This window comes from Ischnura elegans, chromosome 4 (genome assembly GCF_921293095.1).
Source record: "Ischnura elegans chromosome 4, ioIscEleg1.1, whole genome shotgun sequence".
Lineage (NCBI taxonomy): Eukaryota > Metazoa > Arthropoda > Insecta > Odonata > Coenagrionidae > Ischnura > Ischnura elegans.
Genome location: NC_060249.1, coordinates 3,504,439 through 3,525,207, shown reverse-complemented (window position 1 = coordinate 3,525,207; position 20,769 = coordinate 3,504,439). Strand labels below are relative to the sequence as shown.

Sequence of the window (20,769 nt, the reverse complement as noted above, 5' to 3'; positions counted from 1 at the left end):
TAGCAGAACAGTTTCAATCAGTATGGGGTGTAATTATGATTTGAAAGGAATTGAGCCCATGGCCTTTAGTGCATTCATTGATTCATTCATCCTGGTTCTAGGTAGGGTTGTGCACTGTCATGGAAGTAGGGGGAGACAATGGTTGTGCATTAGAGTGTGAGGGGAGGAGGGTGAATCCTTCCGAGGGCAAAGCGATCCTAGGCGGGGAGCCAAGTGCCAAAACCTTATTCGCCCAATCGTCATTGGAATGCAGAGGAAGGAGAGAGAGGAGCAGAAGTGCCACTACGATGTGAGCCCAATATCGCCTCCAGCGTAAGGGTAAGGACGGGTGGGGTGGGGGAACCCCCCCAGGGGGGGCAACTTGGCTCACCACTAGCTAAACCATAACTTGATGTATCTGCGGAAGGGGCAGATTTTTGATTGGGGAAGGAAAATTTTTCAATTTTTCCATGGAATAGTCAAAGAGAGGCCTTTGAAATGTGGTGCTACAGAAGAAAGATGAAAATCAAATGGATTGACCGAGTTAGTAACGAGGAAGTCCTAAGAAGGGTAGGAGAGAAGAGAAGCCTCATGAAAACCTTAATAAGAAGACGGAACAACCTTATAGGCCATATCTTGAGACATGATGGCCTGATGAAGACAATCGTCGAAGGGCAAGTGGAAGGCAAGAACGGAAAAGGAAGACCTCAAACAAAATATATGGAACAAGTAAAGAGAGATATGAAAGAGAAGAATTACGTAGGTGTGAAAAGATTAGCTGATAGGAGAACTGAGTGGAGAGCTGTATCAAACCAATCCTAGGATTGTTGACCAATGATGATGAGTCAAAGAGAGTCAGTCTACATACATACGTACATTATTTCAATTTTTAAGTCAAAGGAACATCTTGTAGCATGCACTAAATATAATTCAAGCTCATGTAAATGGGAGGCCATGAGGAAATGTCTGTGTGGCACTAACAGATGCAGTGTATTATGCTTTGGAGACATTGGTAAGGCTTCCCCCTCAAAGTTATGGGTATATCCCCTGAAAGTCTATAGAAGTACTCTGATCAATGCGTTTCTTAAGATTTCAGTCAACTTTATGGTTCCTTGTCAAGCAATTGTGATTGAAAACTCATTTAACCCATTTATGCCTAGTGTTCCATTTTTGGAACACCTGACGCGACTTTCTAATTTAATTACTACTGCTCATGGCACACCAATATGCCATGGTTTTTATTTCTATATCTCTTAATAAAGGTATATTGTAGGGATGAGTCGATTCCAAATGTCGATTCTCGATTCCACCGATTCTCGGGCACGGAATCGGAATCGAGAATCGATCGCCAAAAGTCGATTCCGATTCCATCGATTCCAGGAAGATAAATGTTTTGAGCATAGACTATAAGTTTGGGGCACAAAGGCTGCCGCACATCTAAGCGGCCGCGGTGTCAGCCTTGCCCGCGCGGAGGATACGCCCGGCACGCGGGTGCTGCGACTAACATACCTAAGCGGCCTCGGAAACATGAAAATGTCGGCAAGAGCGACAAACCGACGAACCCTGAAATGGCGCGTGATCATGAGCAACTCTAAGAGAAAAAAAAATGGAAACCTCGGGATCGGGAAGCAATGCATGCGTTTTCCGTTCTTTTATTAGCCGCTGGTCACGGCAAATCAAAGTATTGCGATTATGAATCACATTCGGAGAATTCATCTCGACCACCAATTTTAAAGTATAATAGATCGAAATATATTTTTTTTATTTTCGAATGATATTTGAAGCCTGATGATAATAAAAACGTGCAGAGAGCGAGTTTTCCTGTGAAAAAAGTTTCTTATAAATACGCGCTGAGAGCGGGTTTTTTTATATACGTAACTTTTTTAGACTAACACGCGTCTGCGTCAATAATAAAAAAATTAGACACATTCGCGTTTGCATAGCCCAGTTTCATCAATGCAACCCTTGAGGAAGTTGATACTTGCTTGGCATAAGCCGCCGCGGCCTCCGGGCGGACTCGACAGGTTGCGTTCGACCGCCACCGCGCACCCGCCAGGCAGGTATGGACGCAATGAACGCTACATTCTTGTTTAGCCACCGCGGCCAAACGAGAATGTAGCCACCGCAGCTATTGTTATTTTTAGGGATGGTCGGATCGGATACCTCGGATCCAAATATCCGCGGATATTGCCCTTCATCGGATACATCGGATCCAAAGTCGCGGAAGACATCGGATCTGGATCCGAAATTTTAAATAATAGATTCAGTGAATGCAACGCCCCATCAGGGTGGAAAGAGTTCCGATTCTCTCTTCGAATGCGTCGTCGCTTGCGATTCTTGTCCTACTCATGAATCGTTTTGTTTGAAAGCTCTCGCAGAGGTTGCGAGTAGAATTTCAGCCGTGGCCAGGATTTTCAGCCAGAAAATAAAAAAGGCAAAATACGACTGGCACAGTGTGACTCTTCCCAAGAGATTGAACAATCATCGGAGGAATTTCAGCGCCGTAGGATAATAACCACGTCAAAAGTAACTACGTCGCAGATTTCAGAAAACCACCCTCGGCCGTCCACCAGCCCGTGCCTCTGTTGTTTTTTTGTATCCGAAATCACACGGACCAAAAATCATTGTCTTCTAAGGAAAATATCAAATCACATGAAAACAATTGAAGCGTGTTTCATCCCTAACTCGCCTCACCAACTGACCTTTTTTGGCCTACCTGCTTCAATTCTCTGTTTCTAGACGACAAATGCTAGGAGAGTGACTTTTTGGGCCCGAAGATATCTTGATAGCTTCGACAATTAGATGATATGCACGGGATTTAAAAAAGAATTAGACCAAACGAGACGCATTCCTGACGATATTTCTGTTTATTTTTCAGCTCTAATTGATTGCCACTCAGTTTTCTATCTACAATTACACTACTGATTGTCCAAACAGCATAATTTTCAAAGAAACAAGCGCAGCATTAACCCCTCAAACAATTAGAGACGGATTGGAAACGCCAACTACATATATCACGTAGCGCGCCCGGCTTCGCTTTGAAGGCAACGACGTCACTGAAGCAAGATCTGATTTCTTCGTCCGACTCCCTCATTTGTAGCCTTGTTGTTAGAAATACGGAGGGAGCGGGCTCCTTCCTCTCCACCTCTCCTTCACGTGCTCCTTCCCAGTGGCGTAGCCATGGGGATGGTCCGGACCTCACCCCCCGAAATATAAAAACACAGTTATTGTCCTTCACAAAAGAAAACAAAATATTGAAAAATCAGGAATTTACAAAATTTTTCTTTAACAAATTAAGTTTTTCTATTATAAAAAGTGTTAAAATTAGTTTAAAAGCCATTATTTAGTGCCCGGTTATTTAAAAAATTTTCCCCCTGGTTTTGAATCCCCCCCGAACGAAATTCCTGACTACGCCACCCCTCCACCTCTCCTTTACGTGCTTCTGCTGCCCACTTCTTCCTCATGCTAAGCGGTTGAGCACCTCGTCACACATGACATTAATGCCGTTTTAAATACTGTTAATTGTGTTGCTAATTGCACAGTTGCAATTCAATTTAATGATACGCCGATAAAAATGTCTTGCGTGTAAACATTTCCACTGAGATAAGGAGAACCAATGAATGCCATGTGCGTGCACTGTGGCGTAAGTTATCCCGAGGATGTGCTAAATCCACCTCACCATACTGAGGCATTTTCGGATGAAACACAAGTCCGTAAGTGATGAGAAAGTAAAATTCGGGGGAAACGTCCATGAGGAAAATTGGAATTCAGTCGATGGCAGGGGGGTACCCAGGAATTTTGTTAAGGGGGGATCCAAAACCAGGGGGAATATTTGTAAACAACAAGGTACAAAGGAGAGGGTTTCAAACTAATTTTAACGCCCTTCATAATAGAAAAACTTCATTTTTCAAAGATTCATTTTTTTTCATTTTTGTAAATTCATGATTTTTAAATATTTTGTTTCCTTTTATGAAGGAAAGTAATTGTGTTTTTTATATTTATATTCCTCTCGCTACGCCACTGGTCAGTGGTTCATCCTAAGATTTTTCCTATTTTCTTTTCCAAACCCAAGCGTAACAGTTTAGGCCCTGCGTATGTACAGATGTTTTTAAAAAAACAACTTGAAAGCCCATAAAATAATTTTTAATTTATAAAAATATTAGAATGTGAATGAAAATCTAAGAAGCATTCCATTGATTGTATGTACCCACAATAAACGAATAATGACTTTGTTTAATGGCAGGACTTTGAAAATGCATTTGGATTCGAAAATATCCGATTCAAAAGATCTCGGTCCAAAAATCCTGGATCCGTCCATCCCTAGTTATTTTATGCCATTCAATTCTTAAATTTTAATGACAGCGATGCTACAGATAAATCAAAATCCCACCAGTTAGAATGAACAAGAATCGATGGAATCGGAATCGAGAATCGGGAATCGATTTGAAGGAATCGAAATTGGAATCGGAATCGAAAAAAAGTGGAATCGACTCATCCCTAGTATATTGTACTATAGGGCGCAAAGTATTAGTCAGTTTTTCCAACCCATCACAGCCAGTGTGTTGAGAAATATCGGTCTTTTTTTTCAAGGCAGTTTTTCTGAGGCCACCTCAAATGTTATATTAATAACTATTTACCATTACACCCGAATATTGTAAATTTTTCCCTGCATGTTCAGTAATAGTTACCCTATTGTGCTTTAAGAAGATAATTTTGAAACAATATATTTTGTTTTAGTTACAAGGGTTTATTTAACAGTGTTCCATTTTTGGAACACTAGGCAAATCCACTACTATTATGCATGCATTCAGGCACTATGAAATATTCACTTTAATTTTGAGTCAAGTAAGCAATTAGATAAGGAACAATCAGTAATCTTCCTGGGTCATTGCTGCGCTCCTGCTCATCTCATTCATGGTTCTTATGAGGAGAACATTGACCATGCTGACCTTTTTCTGATACCAGATGGTGATACTAGTGAAAATGACGGTGTATAGGCTTCTGATTTGCCTCGGCCTCTTCTTGCTCAAAGAAAAAAGGTACCCAAAGTTGTGCGCAACAGGCACGCTGCTAGGAATAAAGGTTAGAAGGGTTAGAAGTAGATGCAACAAATTTTGGGGGGTTCAATGGAATACGGGAAATAGGTTTGGGTGCCCTCCACGAGAAAATTTTATGATAAATGGTTCAAAATTGTGATTTTTACGGCTTACTGAAGAATATTTTATTGATCCTTACACTATCATACAAGTACTATTTATCCAATTAAGTAAAATGGATTGAATTAAAAAATTTCTCTGAGTTCTGGGGGGTTTTATCCCTCAAAATCCCCCCCCCCCCCGTGCATCATCAGTAAATGTTCAGATTGTTCAGTATTGGAATGTAGAAGGCCGATTGTCTACCAGCCGCCTGAAATGGGTGTGTATGCAAGGGGCCTCTGGTGAAACCGTGCTGACCACCACTGATTCCTTAATGTTCCAGATTGTAATTTTTTCTATGCTCCTGTAAACACCACTGGCATCTCCCCACATATTTCTTTGTCCACATTTTCCGCTTACAAAACTGGGTATATTGATGGTGGGCTGGTGAGCTGTGGAAACAATGCACTGGTCGGGAAGTTACTCGAGGTCATGACAACTAATGTTAGAGAAAACCCAGAGGTGTACTAACTCCATTGATTTTACTCCATACAGTAGAATCCTGATTTAAGGTTTTTCAGGGGGGACAAACTTTAAAACACTAAATGCGGAAAAACACTAAATGAGGACCTGCCATTTTTTTCAGGTTTTAGGGTCTGTAATCATTGGAATGGCTCTTTATGAATAAAAAATATTATTTTACTTAACTAAAAGGTGCTGCATGCAGCAAAAAATTCATTGATTAAGTGTTTTCAGCCCTATGAAGGTTGGATAATACTTTTCAGGAATCAGCTAAAAAAATGGGTAGTAAAAATCTGCATCTACATAATACCCCGCAAGCCGCCTAAAAGGCGTGCGGCAGGCGGGTGTTAGGACACCAGCCGTTTTCAGCTAAAAAAAAAAAAAATGAAGTGCTCAAACGAAGTTGGGACTAGCGTTTATTAAAGTCCTTTATGGTTCGGGGGAAAAACGAATTCGCATATCTATCCGTTCGGCAAAACATCTCTCTTAATTTATCACTTTTATCGGACCTGGAAATATAGTGTGGCTCTAATATTATGTTCTCTGTGTCGCTCCTAAAGATATCCATAAGCCTAGCGCGCAGCCTCCGAGTCTCCAACGGCTCCCAGCCTAACTCGCTTAACATCTGGGTAACACTGTCTGTACGCCTGTAGCAGTTTTTGACGAAACGCGCAGCCTTCCTTTGAATTTTATTCAGTTCGCGGATTAAGTCTTTCTGCACCGGATCCCATATGCTCGCTGCATATTCAAGGTGCGGTCGGACGAGAGCGAAATAGCACCTTTCCTTTACTTTCTCATCCGAAAATCTTCCCACAATACGCTTGACGAATCCTAATTTCTTCAGGGCTGTGCCGCAAATATTCTTTATATGTGTTCCCCACGTGAGGTTCGAGGTTATCGTAACTCCCAGGTACTTCACTTCGTCTGTTGCCTGTACATTAATGCCATCCACTGCATAAACGTGGTTAGAGTTGGACGAATTCCGCAAGAAATGTACCGCCATGCATTTGCTCAGATTAAGTTTGAGTCCCCACTCTTGGCTCCACAAATGAACGTTGTTTAAGTCAGATGATAGAATTTCATAATCAGAGTGATCACTAATTTCGCGATAGATGACAGCGTCGTCAGCAAATAAACGTATTTTACTGCTAATGCGGGAGCAGAGATCATTAATGTATATAATGAACAACAGGGGGCCGATTACGCTTCCTTGTGGAACACCTGATGTAACGTTTACAACATCGGAGCTAATTCCGTCAAGAACAACTTTTTGTTTACGGTCTCTGAGAAAGTCGCGTATCCAGTTTAAAACTGTTTCGTTTAATCCGCATGACTGTAATTTGTATAAAAGTTTGTTGTGAGGTACAGTGTCGAAAGCTCTCTTAAAATCTAGAAACAGTGCGTCAATTTGTCTTTTCGATTCACCAGATTTTATAACGTCGTGAAGAAAGAGCGCGAGCTGTGTTTCGCATGATCTACCTTTTCGGAATCCGTGCTGACAGTCATGGAGGAAGTTACGTCTGTCCAAGAAAGTCGTGATATTGATAACGACGATATGCTCAAGTATCTTGCCTATAATCGATGTTAATGAAATCGGACGGTAGTTGCCTGGGTCATGTCTGTTTCCCTTTTTGAATATGGGTGTAACGCTTGCAATTTTCCAGTCTGGCGGTAACTTCCCTTCGGAGAGTGACTTCTTGAATATGATCTCTAAATAAGGTGCGATCTGTGGAGCTAACTCCCTGAGGACACGCTCGATTAAGAATAGTAAATCTCCGGACCCGGAGATTTACTATTCTTAATCGATTGTAGTTGTTTAGTTATCCCATCACGTTGTATAGATATTTCTTCCATCGATTCCTCAGTATATGGGATGTCTAAATTGAACTGAGTATCGCCAGCACCTCGATTATGTAAATGTGACAGCGACGACGGCGATAGATGACCATCACGTTCTCCTATCACGTTCCGCTGTATCGCGCGATCATGTAAGCCACCGTCATCGCGCGTATCATATAGATACGAGCGCGTGAGGTTGGTATCATTGAGAAATCTGAAGAGCCAATGAAATCCTTCGACACATCTCTGTCCAAGAATGCGTCGTCTGCGGAGTATTTGTAATAACGGTAATAACAATAACAAACAACGAAAACATAAAATGGATGCAGTTCAAAGCTAAGTACTTCGCTTCGCCAATAGATAATATTATAATAAAGTACTCGTATTATGGTAAAGTTATGGGGAAAGTGTTGTATTACTTTCCGATGTGTGATAACGTAATCCATTATGCTAATGCTCGCCGGGAGATGCTGCAGTCATTGTATTTACTATATCGTAGAGAATGGCCAAAAAGTCGTGATCTTGGATTGAAACTAATTAATGTTGAAATGATAATGGAAGTGTAATCGCGCTAGCGATTTGAATGTAAGTAGTTAATAGTTGATTTCATCATCATCACTGGTCAACAATCCTAGGATTGGTTTAACGCAGCTCTCCACTCAGTTCTCCTATCAGCTAATCTTTTCACTCCTACGTATTTCTTCTCTTTCACATCTCTCTTTACTTGTTCCATATATTTTGTTCGTTATATAGTTGATTTATGATGATTAAAAAATCGAAAAGGAGTTTAACGATGTTCATGGTGAAACAAAACTCACAATCAGTACTATTCCACAAACTTTTATTGTAACAGTCTACTAGTTTCGACGTTTATACCGTCATTATCAAGACTAACCTCACTGTTAAAATAAAAGTTTGTGGAATAGTTCTGAGTTTTGTTTCATCATGAACATTTCATCGTCCCAACAGGTAACACCCAAATCAGTTAAGTTTAACGATGTTGATATGTTGGAGAACGTACTTGACAAATGTTGATAATTAAACTTCGATATAAAGTAATTGACGTTTAAATCACGGATGTACTTCAATTAGCAGTACTTTCCAATTTGCTGTGTGGAAATAAAGCAGCTCTATCGAATTCACTACCGTGCGCATATAACAATTGAACAACGTGGGCAATTATAAAGTCAACAGAGCACTCCAGTTGAAATAATTAAGAATTATATTGGTTTTTAATCGGTTATAGGGCATTTTTTATTTAAATAAACAATAATTGTTTGCTAACATATGCATTTCGTGCTCGTTTTTATGTCAGCATATGCTTGTCACCATGGGTTTCGAACGTGATAACGAATCTACGATTGAATGTTTTCCCTGAAGCTCTCTCGCGTACGACCAAAATGATTTCGGATTTTCTTCGAGTAATTCTCCAAGTACTTTTTTCTTGAACTTTCGCATTGCCGTTCGCATTGATTTCTTGGTCATTGAGCGTTGTGCAGCGTAACTTTCTTTGGCTTCAAGTTCCTTCGATTTATTACGTGACATGATGGATTTTCTGTACAAGTTGTATAGTTTTCTCTGTTTCCTAACCCTGTAAACACAAATAGCTGCTGAAGCGCTGTAGCAGCGCTGCACCGTAGCGCTGCAGACGGTGCCCACGCGCTGCTGACGCGCGACAGCAACCTTCAAATTTCCGTTTTTTGAATGCCACACGCGCTGCTAGAGCGCCACTGTAGCGCTGCAGAACAGCTGCGGCAGCGTAACGGAGGAGCATCACGAGCGCTGCTGAACAGCTGCAGCAGCGCCGTTCAGTTGCTGCGGCAGCGCTGCAACAACCGTCTTGCAGCGCTGTAGAAATGCATTAGCAACGCTACACCAGCGGTGCTGCGGCGCCCGAATTTCGCTTTAATTGCGTACTGAATCAAGCTTATCCTTGCCAATTACTACCCGGTGGCCTATCCCCAAAAGCAATTCCATCATTCATGTGCAGGTCTGAATTATCATCGTTGCTATGCTCGTAGATATGCCTACTTGTCCGGGCACTAGTCAGCCTGGCAGGTGAATGAAGAAATAGCTATTGGGCATACGCTATGAAAGAGTACTGAAATAAATTATTAGGTCTTGATTGAATTATGCAGTTCAATCAAGACCTAATAATTTATTTCAGTACTCCTTCATAACTTATGCCCAATAGCTATTTCTTCATTCACCTGCCAGGCTGACTAGTGCCCGGACAAGTAGACATATCTACGAGCATAGCAGCGATGATAATTCAGACCTGCACATGAATGATGGAATTGCTTTTGGGGATTTACACTGAAAGCATACCATCAATGAAAAGGTCCGGAATAACCTGCATAACTATGGCCACAGGGTAGTAAACCAAAACGAAATTACCTTGACAAGGAGTTTGGCACACACGGTAGAATTCCATGACGGTCATAACCTAGAAAGTAAAATTTCCATAGACTTTCACTCTAGGCTTACCATCAGTACTTCACTCAGCCAAAACAGCACTAGTTCTCAAATCTCGAATCAAAAAAAGAATGCAAAATTAAGAACTGGTAACCACTCCATACAAAGCGTACAACAATCCTCAGAATAACTAAGCATACCTTAAACACAGATACTTACTCACCATTCGCTATATAGCATTATCCTTACAGCAGAATGAGTTTATGGTAGAAAAATAAAATTCAAAATATGCTTAAAAAATTTATTTTCAGCGCATCTTTTAATTTGCATCCCAAAAAGTTACAGAACAAAGAGACAGTATGCAAGGCCAGATTTAAATAGCAATTAATGGCAGTGGAAGTTTCTCTGCCCTCTCCTCAGAATATAAATTTGAAAATTAGAGAATAAACAAAATTCATGTTAAGTAATTAATGCATATGTCAGCAGAAGCAATGCAACGAAAAATCATCAAAAGCAAAGGCAACAAACATAGTACTCAATATAGAATGAGAATGCACCACAATTCCTAGTTACAGAACAAAATGACAGTACCCAAGGGCAGAATTGCATGGCATACAATAGCAGTGGAAGTTTTTATGCTCTTTCTTCGAAATACAAAACTGAAAATTAGAGAATAAACAGTGGTCGTTTAAAGTAATTATGCTAGACACATCAGATGAAGCAAGAGCCATTCAATGAAAAATAAAAGCATATATTCATAATAATACAACAGTATACACAATCACTGACAAAAACAGATCTCCTTATCCTGGTGCAATTGCTGGTACCACTCTCCTATCTTTTTATTTATTTTACCAAAACCAACATGAACCAGCGTAGGCTTCTTATCAGCATCTGAGGAAATACCAAAGAACACACATAAAGCAACTACTGATACAAAAGACGCAATCAATGGGAGATCAATTGTAAAAGGAGGGAAGGAATAAATGACAAGAGTAAAAACTATACCAAGAATAGCTTTGTAATAATTATAATATTTATCATGATGAATCATAAGCACGCAAGAGGATTCCCACATGCACACCACACGGTCACAACAATGTTACATACGCCAGAAAATTACACTCTCTCATTTATATAAAGGCTAAACTTGCCAAACACTCATGAAGGCAATCTACCCTGAAGCTAGAACTTGCAAAAACATTGTCAATATTTTCTAATTTGTTCTCAGAAGGTTCAGTGAACACACTCTTGAAGTAGGAATTCAATAAATTGACTTTCACGAAACTGTTTGCTAATACTTATCCATCATCGTATTTTAGCGATCAAACGGAAGATATTTTACATTGCTCGTACTTCCCTAACACCAGACCAAAATGCTTTTGAGTTATCCCGTTACTCCTCTACCAGCGTTTTCATTTTAAAATTCGTCAATGCATTCTTGAAGGCTTACTTAAACTTTAAACAACTTATATTTTTTAATTAGTAACACAAGATAATTACTGGATAAATCAGTATTGACATCTTCCATTTTAGCAGGGCATTCTCTCTGTCGCTTTAATGATTTTTTCACTCCCGCGTCAGCCCATCTCGTTAGACAATCTTTTTAGTATTTTACGAAAAAGGTTGGCTAACTAAAAACTTTTCAGCTGTGAACTTTTCCTGAGATATGCGTTACAAATTTCCTATTTCACTATTAATGGAAACCTATATGATTATTATTTTCAAGCTTATTTCCATGGTTCCAAACATAACTACGACCACGTATGTAAACAAAAACACTCACTCTTAAAATGAGTTTATATTCACCATGAAAGAATGCCAATTCTACCTAATTTCAAGGAGCATTGAATTTAAAGTAACTAAAATTATACATTTTAAAAGAAGATGATAAATTCTTACCTAATTAGAATCCCCAAGGACGATCAACAGTTCCACAACGTTGGCCGCCATAGCCTCAGCAAACTTCCCAAGCACCCTGTTAAACAATCGCGTATCGCGTAGCGGAGGATTGTTGCACAAACTCGCATTTGCAGCGCTCCAGCAGCGTGCTGCAGGCATGCTTTGGGCATGCGCTGTTGATGCGCTGCAATTGCATGTTTCGCCAGCGTGCTGCGAAAGAGCGCTGCACAAGCGCTGTTACCGCGCTTCATTTAAACGGAAACGAACTTGCAGCTGTGAAACCCCTGTGCAGCGCTGCTGCAGCTATTTGTGTTTACAGGGCCGATACGACGGACAGACCAATCCGGAGTCAACCCCACCAGGCGGGAAACTACCAGCCAATCCCGAGGAACCTGACCGGAGGAGGGCAGCATATAAGCAGGCCCATTCCCGCATCACAGCATCCAGTAGCCCTGATGATGAGCGCCGAGTCGGAGCTCGAAACGTCGGCCATTATGAAGCCTTTAACCCGGTGGGAAACCCGAGAGAAGTTTACTCACATCATTCGCCGGGAAAGCATCAAATATTTCTTCAATGCTGCAGATGGACAGTCGCATATCGATACCAGTGCCCCTCCGAACGCGTTCCACTTCCGAGCTTAGATCCCTGAAGGAATTTAAAATCTCATCAGCTCTGCGTTCGGAGGCATCATTAGTGCCAACATGGGCCACCACCCGCAGTCTAGAACAGCCCGTGTCCTTCACCGCTGATTTTACCGCCGCCGTAGTATGGGGTACAAGGCCTCCTGGTATGCACCACGAGGTGACCCGTTGGTCCGCTCCGTCTCTCCTTGCCCTCTTCTCCAACTGGGGGAAAACCCGCCGGACGTTGGAACTCCCTAACAATACGATCCCCGCCCTCCCTCCCCGGCTGCCTCTCGAAGCTGCATCCCTCGCGACAGGGGGTTGCTTCACGACCTCGCCAACTAGCTCCCCCGAATTGTCCTCCGACAAGACCGCGAAGCTGTTGTGAACGGGGATGGGGTTAGCCTAAGTTAAAATAAGTAATGAGAGGATGACAATTGTTTTAAAGAAATATTTTAAGAAAATTTTAATATGCATCAACTGAAAAGCATTCCCACACGGAATATTATTATGGAAATTAGTGATTCCATTTTTACGTATATTTCAGTGGTCTCGATGAAATTTAAATTTTTTTTTCTGTAAAAGCGACATGTAGGTGACTATAGCATTTCTGATATAATAAGAAAAGGTGTAAGTAGGTACTCGAAAAATCGTCATTGCATCTATAAAGATGAGTGAAATAAAGGGACAGCAGAAGATCGCTAATCCCGAAATCTAAACTACCGAATATCTAGTAAAAGGGAGGTTTTCTGGAATTATAACAACTTAACGTTTTCTAGCATTACGAATATCTTGTATGATATTAGGCACGATGTGGTGGAAGTTCGTAATATTGTTGAAATGACACATTGCAATATTTCCACTTATAGATTTATTTTACACTACGCGTTTCGTCGTTATTGAAAATGTCGCTGTAACGACGAAACGCGTAGTGTAAAATAAATCTATAAGTGGAAATATTGCAATGTGTCATTTCAACAATTAACGTTTTCTGTTGCCTCGGCGAAACGAGGAATTTATGAGCCTTTAAAAAGCCTCCCGTGCGCACATTTTGGATTTCGAGGTCATCCAATAAAGGAGAATCTTATTTCTAGTATGCGTACAAGTCGATGGTGATTCAACTTGATGATGGCACCAGATTCGTTGTCATATATCCGCGGCCTCATGCAGGTCGAATGGAACCGGGAGAAGTTGTTTATGCGGCGCGCTGATCACCTTGACTCCGACTCACCTTGTTTCTCGGCAGCTTTTAATGAAATTTGGTTGGACCTTGAATAACGATTAGCTAAACTTTAAGTCAAGTGAAAAGGTTTAATCTTCAACAAAACTGGATTTCATCAGAAAAATTGTCATTGCCTCTGGAGTTTGGCAATTTCGTCAGGGTTATGATGTCGAAGTCAACCACCAAGGGATACCTGCCGGATTTTCGTATTTTTCCGCGCTCATCTATTCTCGCGTGAGTATGCGGTAATTTTTTTCCAGTATGAGCAATTTATTTTGAGTCATGGACCGTGATAGTTCGTCAAAACTCCGATTGTCATTCTCTTTTGACATTAATTAGCACCAGATAGATATTTTTGAATCGACATCGATATCAACCAGCCGCATGTCGGTAAATTGGTTCCGGGATATCTAAATTACGATGTAAAATAATGTTGTTCCGCAGGGAAAGAATGCTCTCACTCACGGTCATGACAGGGGAAACACTTCCTCTGTTCTTTCGCTGTTCCTCCGTGGAAACTGACCTTGGAATAGATTACAGAAAGAATCTTCTAGTGAACTGCGCAATTGATATTGGGCCTTGTAGCGTGGGGATGAATACGGACGTGGTAAATGAATGCCATCACCAATTATGCATTATAGGGTTTATTACACTTCATTTGTATGGCACAGACCAGCTCTCCAATATCTACACCTTAACCCTTGTCGTCCAGACTGTCATGGCGTCGCTCTTCCTTCTCCTGCTTGGCGTCCTCCTTCTCCAACGCTCCCTTGTGGCCGTTGGCTGAAAAACAATTGCCACACCTTCTGCTTGTCCGCCACAACACCCCCCCTGGCAGTAGCGGAGCGTGTCTTGAGACCTTGATATACATGTTACCCTTAAATAAAGAAATGAAGAACAAACATAACAGCAAATATGCATAAGTGAATTGTGTTCATGACCATCAAAATCAGCTGCGTTGGTACTACACAAAAATAGACTTAACTAAAGAATGTGCTTTACACTACATAACCATTTAAATGCTGTGGAAATTGCACTCGTCTCCCAGAACGTCGGAGAGGAACTTGCGGCACTGTTGTGTCATTCACAGATTCACTAGGGGAGGGACTGCTGACGGGGGGAACACTTGGATGTACACTAAATGGCACAGATATGTGGGTGTCACTAGAGGGTGTATCTGCAACTGTGTCATTTTCTACAAATGCAGGTTTCAGTCGATCCACAGAAACTACCACTTCACGCCCATGCACACTGATTCTAAAAGTTTTTTTACCATGATTGACTACACGAAATGGGCCGTCGTAAGGCCTCGTTACGTGATTGAGAAAGAAATTCTCCAGGCAGGCTTAAGGGCTGACCATACAGCACCTCAGCAGGTGTGCCATTCAGATCCTCTTTCCAGGTTGCTCGCAGGCCCAGAAGTACAGCAGGTGGAGCCTCATACCATTGCTGATCAGAGTGGCAGCGTAGGGCGGCCTTCAGCTGACGATGGAACCGTTCCACCATCCCATTAGCAGCAGGATGATAAGCTGTAGTCCTCAGGTGGTTCGTGCCTGTGAGTTTCGTCAACCCATGGAACAGGCTGCTCTGAAATTGCCTCCCCTGGTCTGTTGTGATGCGGAGAGGCGTACCAAACTGCGATATCCACTCCTGAAAGAAAACTCTGGCCGTTGTGTCAGCAGAGGCATCCACTAGAGGATCGGCTTCAGGCCAACGGCTGAAACGGTCCACACAAGTCAACAAATAACGAAACCCTCGGCTGCTAGGGAGAGGACCAACAATATCAATATGAACATGCTGAAACTTTGCACTTGTCGGAGGGAAATCACCCAAAGGGGAAAAGACATGTCTCGTCACCTTGTTTCTCTGACACTGCAGGCACGAACGGGCCCAATTACGACAATCTTTTCTCATGGAGGGCCACACAAAACGTTCTGCAACCATCTGCGTTGTTTGTCGAACTCCAGGATGAGAGAGGCTGTGGAAGGATGCAAAAACTTGCTTCCGGAAAGGTGATGTGACAAATGGGCGAGGGTTTTTAGTGGAAAAGTCACATATAAGGGGCTTCTCTGATCCTGGAAGTAGAATTTCCTTTAAAATAAGCGAGGAGTGTAGGAAAGAATCGGACAGCTCTTTGTCATGCAACTGTGAATCAGCCAATTATGCAAAATTAATGGGACCAGATATTTCCTCCACTCGAGACATCGCATCAGCAACGACATTGTCCTTCCCAGGAACATAGACAATATCAGTGGTGAATTGCCCGATGCAATCCAGATGCCAGAATTGTCTAGGGGAGCACTTGTCTCACTTCTGCCGGAAAGCAAAAGTGAGCGGCTTATGATCCGTAAAAATGGTGAAGGCTCGTCCTTCCACCATATGTCTGAACTGCAATACCGCTTTATATGCCGCCAAAAGCTCACGATCATAGGCGCTGTACCGCTGCTCGGCATCAATGAGCTTCTTGCTCCAGAAAGCGAGGGGCTGCCAACCGGCAGGAGTCAGCTGCTGGAGTGCCGCACCGATAGTTTTATCCGAGGCATCTGTGAAAAGACCAAGCTGAAAAGACGGATTCGGGTGGGCCAGAAGGGTGCAACGGTAAAGCGCTGCCTTGCAGGCATTGAAACAGCTATCCAACTCGGGAGTCCAGTCAATGATGTCACCGCTTTTCACGTTACCTGCGAGCAGGTCGCTGAGGGGAGCCTGGAGTTTTGCAGCTTCTTTGATGAACCGACGGTAGTAGTTAACCATCCCAAAAAATTGTCGCAACCCCCGAATGGTAGTTGGACGAGGGAACTTTTCAATGGCCTCCACCTTGTCTGTTAGGGGTTTCGTCCCATCCTTGGACACGGAACACCCAAGAAACTGTACCTCGGCAACACCAAATACGCATTTAGCGCAGTTAATCACAACACTGAAGTCACGCAAACGGCCAAACAACACCCGTAAATGGCGCTCATGCTCTAGTTCGTCGACGGAGGCGACTAATATATATCGTCAATGTAAGCATAGCAGAAATCCAGTCCTTTCAACACTTCATCAATAAATCTTTGGAAGGTCTGTGCTGCATTTCTTAGTCCAAAAGTCATGACCGGAAATTGGAACAAACAAAACGGAGTTATGATTGCTGTTTTCGGGACATCGTCACTGTTCACGGGAATTTGATTAAACGCCCGCACTAAATCAATTTTGGAAAACACAGCTTTGCCACTCAAACCGTGCGCGAAATCCTCTATGTGCGGCACAGGATAGCGGTCGTGTATGGTCCTGGCGTTCAACGCCCGGTAATCCCCACATAAACGCCACTCGTCACCAGTCTTAGGGACCAAATGAAGAGCGGAAGACCAGCAGCTGTTGGATCTACGTGCAGTTCCTAATTTCACCATTTGCTCCATTTCGCGCTTGGCAACTGCTAGCCTGTCCGGCGCGAGTCTGCGGGGTTTAATGAAAACAGGGGGCCCTTCCGTGGTACGGATAAAATGTTCAGTAGAATGTTTGATTGCTTTAGGGGCACCCGATGGAGAGGTTATTTCAGGGAATTCCGCTAAAAGGCGATGGTATGCGGAGGAACCACTGATAGCAGTTACACGGTTTCCCGAGTACGGGGCCACGATTCCAGTGACACTCAGTGTTGTAACGCCATCCACCAATCGCCCACGACGTATGTCCACAAGAAGGCCAAAATAACGAAGGAAGTCAGCTCCAATGATTGGGTGAGACACATCAGCCACCACAAACGTCCACTCGAAAGCTCGGCGGAGGCCTAAAGAGAGACATAGTGTTACGAAACCGTATGTCTTAATGAGGGAATCGTTCGTGGCGAAGAGCTGGAAATCCGCTTCTGGATGCCGCTCCTTCAGGTTCGCCATCGGGAAAATGCAAATATCAGCCCCCGTGTCAACGAGGAACCGAACACGGGAGGTTTTATCCGTGACAAAAAGGCGGTTACTCCCAGATATGCAGCCACTTGCCGCCACTAGTAACTGCTCGGTTCGTTTCCCGTCTCATAACTGCATGGCCGCGTATATCTAGTAGCCTTGTCACCAAAGCGGCGGTGATACCAACAAACATCACTCCGATGCTGAGACTGATGCGGTGACTGGCTCCGCAGACGATATTTGTTGGAACGACTGAGGGATCGCGGGTGGGAATTACGCTCCACTGTCAACGCCGCTACCTGCCGTGATAGACTCTCAATTTTTTCCGTCAGAGTGCCGATGATTGGATCACTCGCAACAGAAAAAACACCTTGCCGCGGAATTGGAGTTACCTCCATTATTTTGTCCGCTAGTGACGCTAGGTCGGCCAAATTCATGTTCGCATGAGTGACTAGGATGGCATGAACATTCTGTGGCAGACGGCTCAACCAAATGGTCCGCAACAGGTCATCCGGAACGGAGCTTCCAGCCAAGGAGCGGAGATGCCGAAGAAACTGCGTTGGTCTTCTATCCCCGATCTCCTCATGCTCCAGCAGTTGCTTTATCCGTTGGTTTTCCGATACCAAAAGCCTTAGGATTAACTCCTCTTTCAGGTGCATGTACTTCTCATTTTCCGGGGGATTTGTTATAATATCCTCGACTTCGTTGGCAAAACGAGTGTCAAGGCTGGTTACCACAAGCCAGAACTTTGTAGTATCGTCTTTAATTTGGGCTAAGGTGAACTGGCCCTCGAGCTGCGCAAACCACAACTGTGGTTTTTCGGGGCAAAACGGCGGAGCCCGCACGGGCAAAGACGCCGCTTTATTCGCGTCACTCATGATGCACCGTCACACTCGAGCCATAATCACTTTAAAAAAATAATAATTCGGTATCGAGGGCTAGTTATACACGCCAACACTACTTGCAACTCTAGGCTTGGGGGAAATTGATGCCAACGGGACGAAGATAAAAAGGCGCACACTTGGGGAGGGAAATACACATATTACGCAGTCATTATCCGTAAACGAGGCGTAAACACACTGGTACTTATACAAAATCACTTTAAAAAATACGATATTTTCCGCAACAAGCTGGATGGTGAAAGATTTTGAACACGACACTGGATCACCACGATTCCTCACTGGCCACGGCGTGCATGCGATACCACTTATCTTGCGTAGGGGGAGATCACGTCGGGGTCACCAATTTGTAGCGTGGGGATGAATACGGACGTGGTAAATGAATGCCATCACCAATTATGCATTATAGGGTTTATTACACTTCATTTGTATGGCACAGATCAGCTCTCCAATATCTACACCTTAACCCTTGTCGTCCAGACTGTCATGGCGTCGCTCTTCCTTCTCCTGCTTGGCGTCCTCCCTCTCCAACGCTCCCTTGTGGCCGTTGGCTGAAAAACAATTGCCACACCTTCTGCTTGTCCGCCACAGGCCTCTTTTGAAAAAAGAAAGTAGCCGACTGGAAAAATATTTGGCTAATAATGGACTGCCCGTAGGGAGTAGAGTTGAAAGGGGCATAAGCCATCAATTGAAAACATTACGAGAAAACATTATTGTAGCGGCCCTCGGAGGATAACTCGTGTCATCAGTCGTCACGTATCATCGAAGTCAAGTTCAAGAAGTGAAGGATAAGGTAGTTCGAGGTTATTAAGGGATGACTTTGCTCCATTAGATCGGATCTGATACAAAAAGTGCCTGGTGTTTGGATCAGAAGGGGAGCGAAACATTACGAGAAGACAAATCACCCAGCTTGCGAGTTGAAGGTCGCAGCGCTGCGCTCGCGGAAGAAAGCAGTTGAAGAAGCGTTCCCCGGTAGATACTATCGACTCTTGGTAAACTTTCATGAGACTGTTCTTGTTGATGAGCATAAATTCGAAGATTGGGATGAACAGTCATGAAAAAACGTTAAATCGAGCAAAAAAATCTTGAGCGGGACAAATTTTTACGACCATAAATGCGGAAAAACGCAAAATGCGGAAACACTAAATACGGATAATTTTTACATTGTCCTAGTAGGGAATGAATCGGGACCCAAAAAAATAAACGCTAAATGCGGAAAAACGTTCAATGCGAAGATCGATCCGACTGTAATTCTCTACAAAAAAATTGTCATCATCATTAAAATTTGTTGCAAACCTTTGCGACCTCAGCTGCTCACTAATGCAGTGATTTATTGTGTGAATGTGTTGCTGGTTGAGAGAAATAATTTTCACGACCATTTTTGTGGTATTTCATGTTGTGCATCGAGCCTGAAAAGTCAGAATTCTCTTATTTTAAAATGGGGAACATGAGTTTATGTGCCTTTTTTGGATTTTATTCCCGGAGGCTGTATCACCAAATATTTGCTTGAATTGCAGGGCTTCCAAGAGGAAAAAATTCCACTACATCTTGAAGACTGATGACGACACATTTGTCGACCTGAAGAAGGTGGAGAAGAGCCTCGTGTATACCCACATGACGACGTCATTCCTCTTTGAGCACGCCCACTTCAACTGGTGGTGGAGCTCATTTCGGGTGTGGTGGCCCGTCGACTCGTTTGGCAAGTGGCGTGAGGACGAGTACCGCTCCTCCACCTACCCCCCCTTCCCCTGTGGTGCTGGGTACGTGCTCAGCAAGGATCTGGTGCACTACATTGCGGATAACTCACCAAGACTTCATCGATTTCAGGTGAGCTCTGCTTGGAGAAAATGTTCCTCCTCAAATTAAGTAGTAGCAATTGCATTGCGTATAGGCTAGCATGCATGGGGCGAAAGCTACCTATTTTGATGCTTTTTTTAGCTATGTGCACAAAACAAGGCATTTTGCACCATTGCAGTTGCATGAAATTTGAGATGGTAGCCTTTTACTTTCTTCCCTTGTTATCATAGTATGCATGTGGTTGGAATGCATCATCTTATGCATGAAAACCCTGACTACTAGTTTTACGGCTTTGCCAGAAGGGATTTTTAAAGTTGAGCAAGATCGAACAAGAATTTGAAAAAAATTTGGAGTCTCTTGCAAAAGCCAAGCAAGGCTATTTTTTTCATCTGTTGTTCAGGTCCCTTTTATTTCATAATACATGCGTTGGATAAAAACTAGCAATTTTTAGAGGCACCAAAGTTTCACAAATAGCAATAACGCTCTGTTCATTGGGACCTTAACAAAAATGAATGAATGCTAAGTTTAATGCATGGCCTGTAGGCACAGTTTTTAGTA

At 42.9% G+C, this 20,769-nt stretch overlaps 1 protein-coding gene across 1 annotated transcript in view; it reads left to right on the top strand.

The window, feature by feature from the left end:
* The window catches only part of LOC124157001 (UDP-GalNAc:beta-1,3-N-acetylgalactosaminyltransferase 2-like), a 69,694-nt gene that overhangs the window by 9,694 nt on the left and 39,231 nt on the right, over window positions 1-20,769 (top strand). The window contains exon 4 of the mRNA XM_046531452.1: window positions 19,932-20,241. Within this exon, the coding sequence (XP_046387408.1) occupies window positions 19,932-20,241 (310 nt within the window). The remainder of the gene's footprint in view (window positions 1-19,931; window positions 20,242-20,769) is intronic.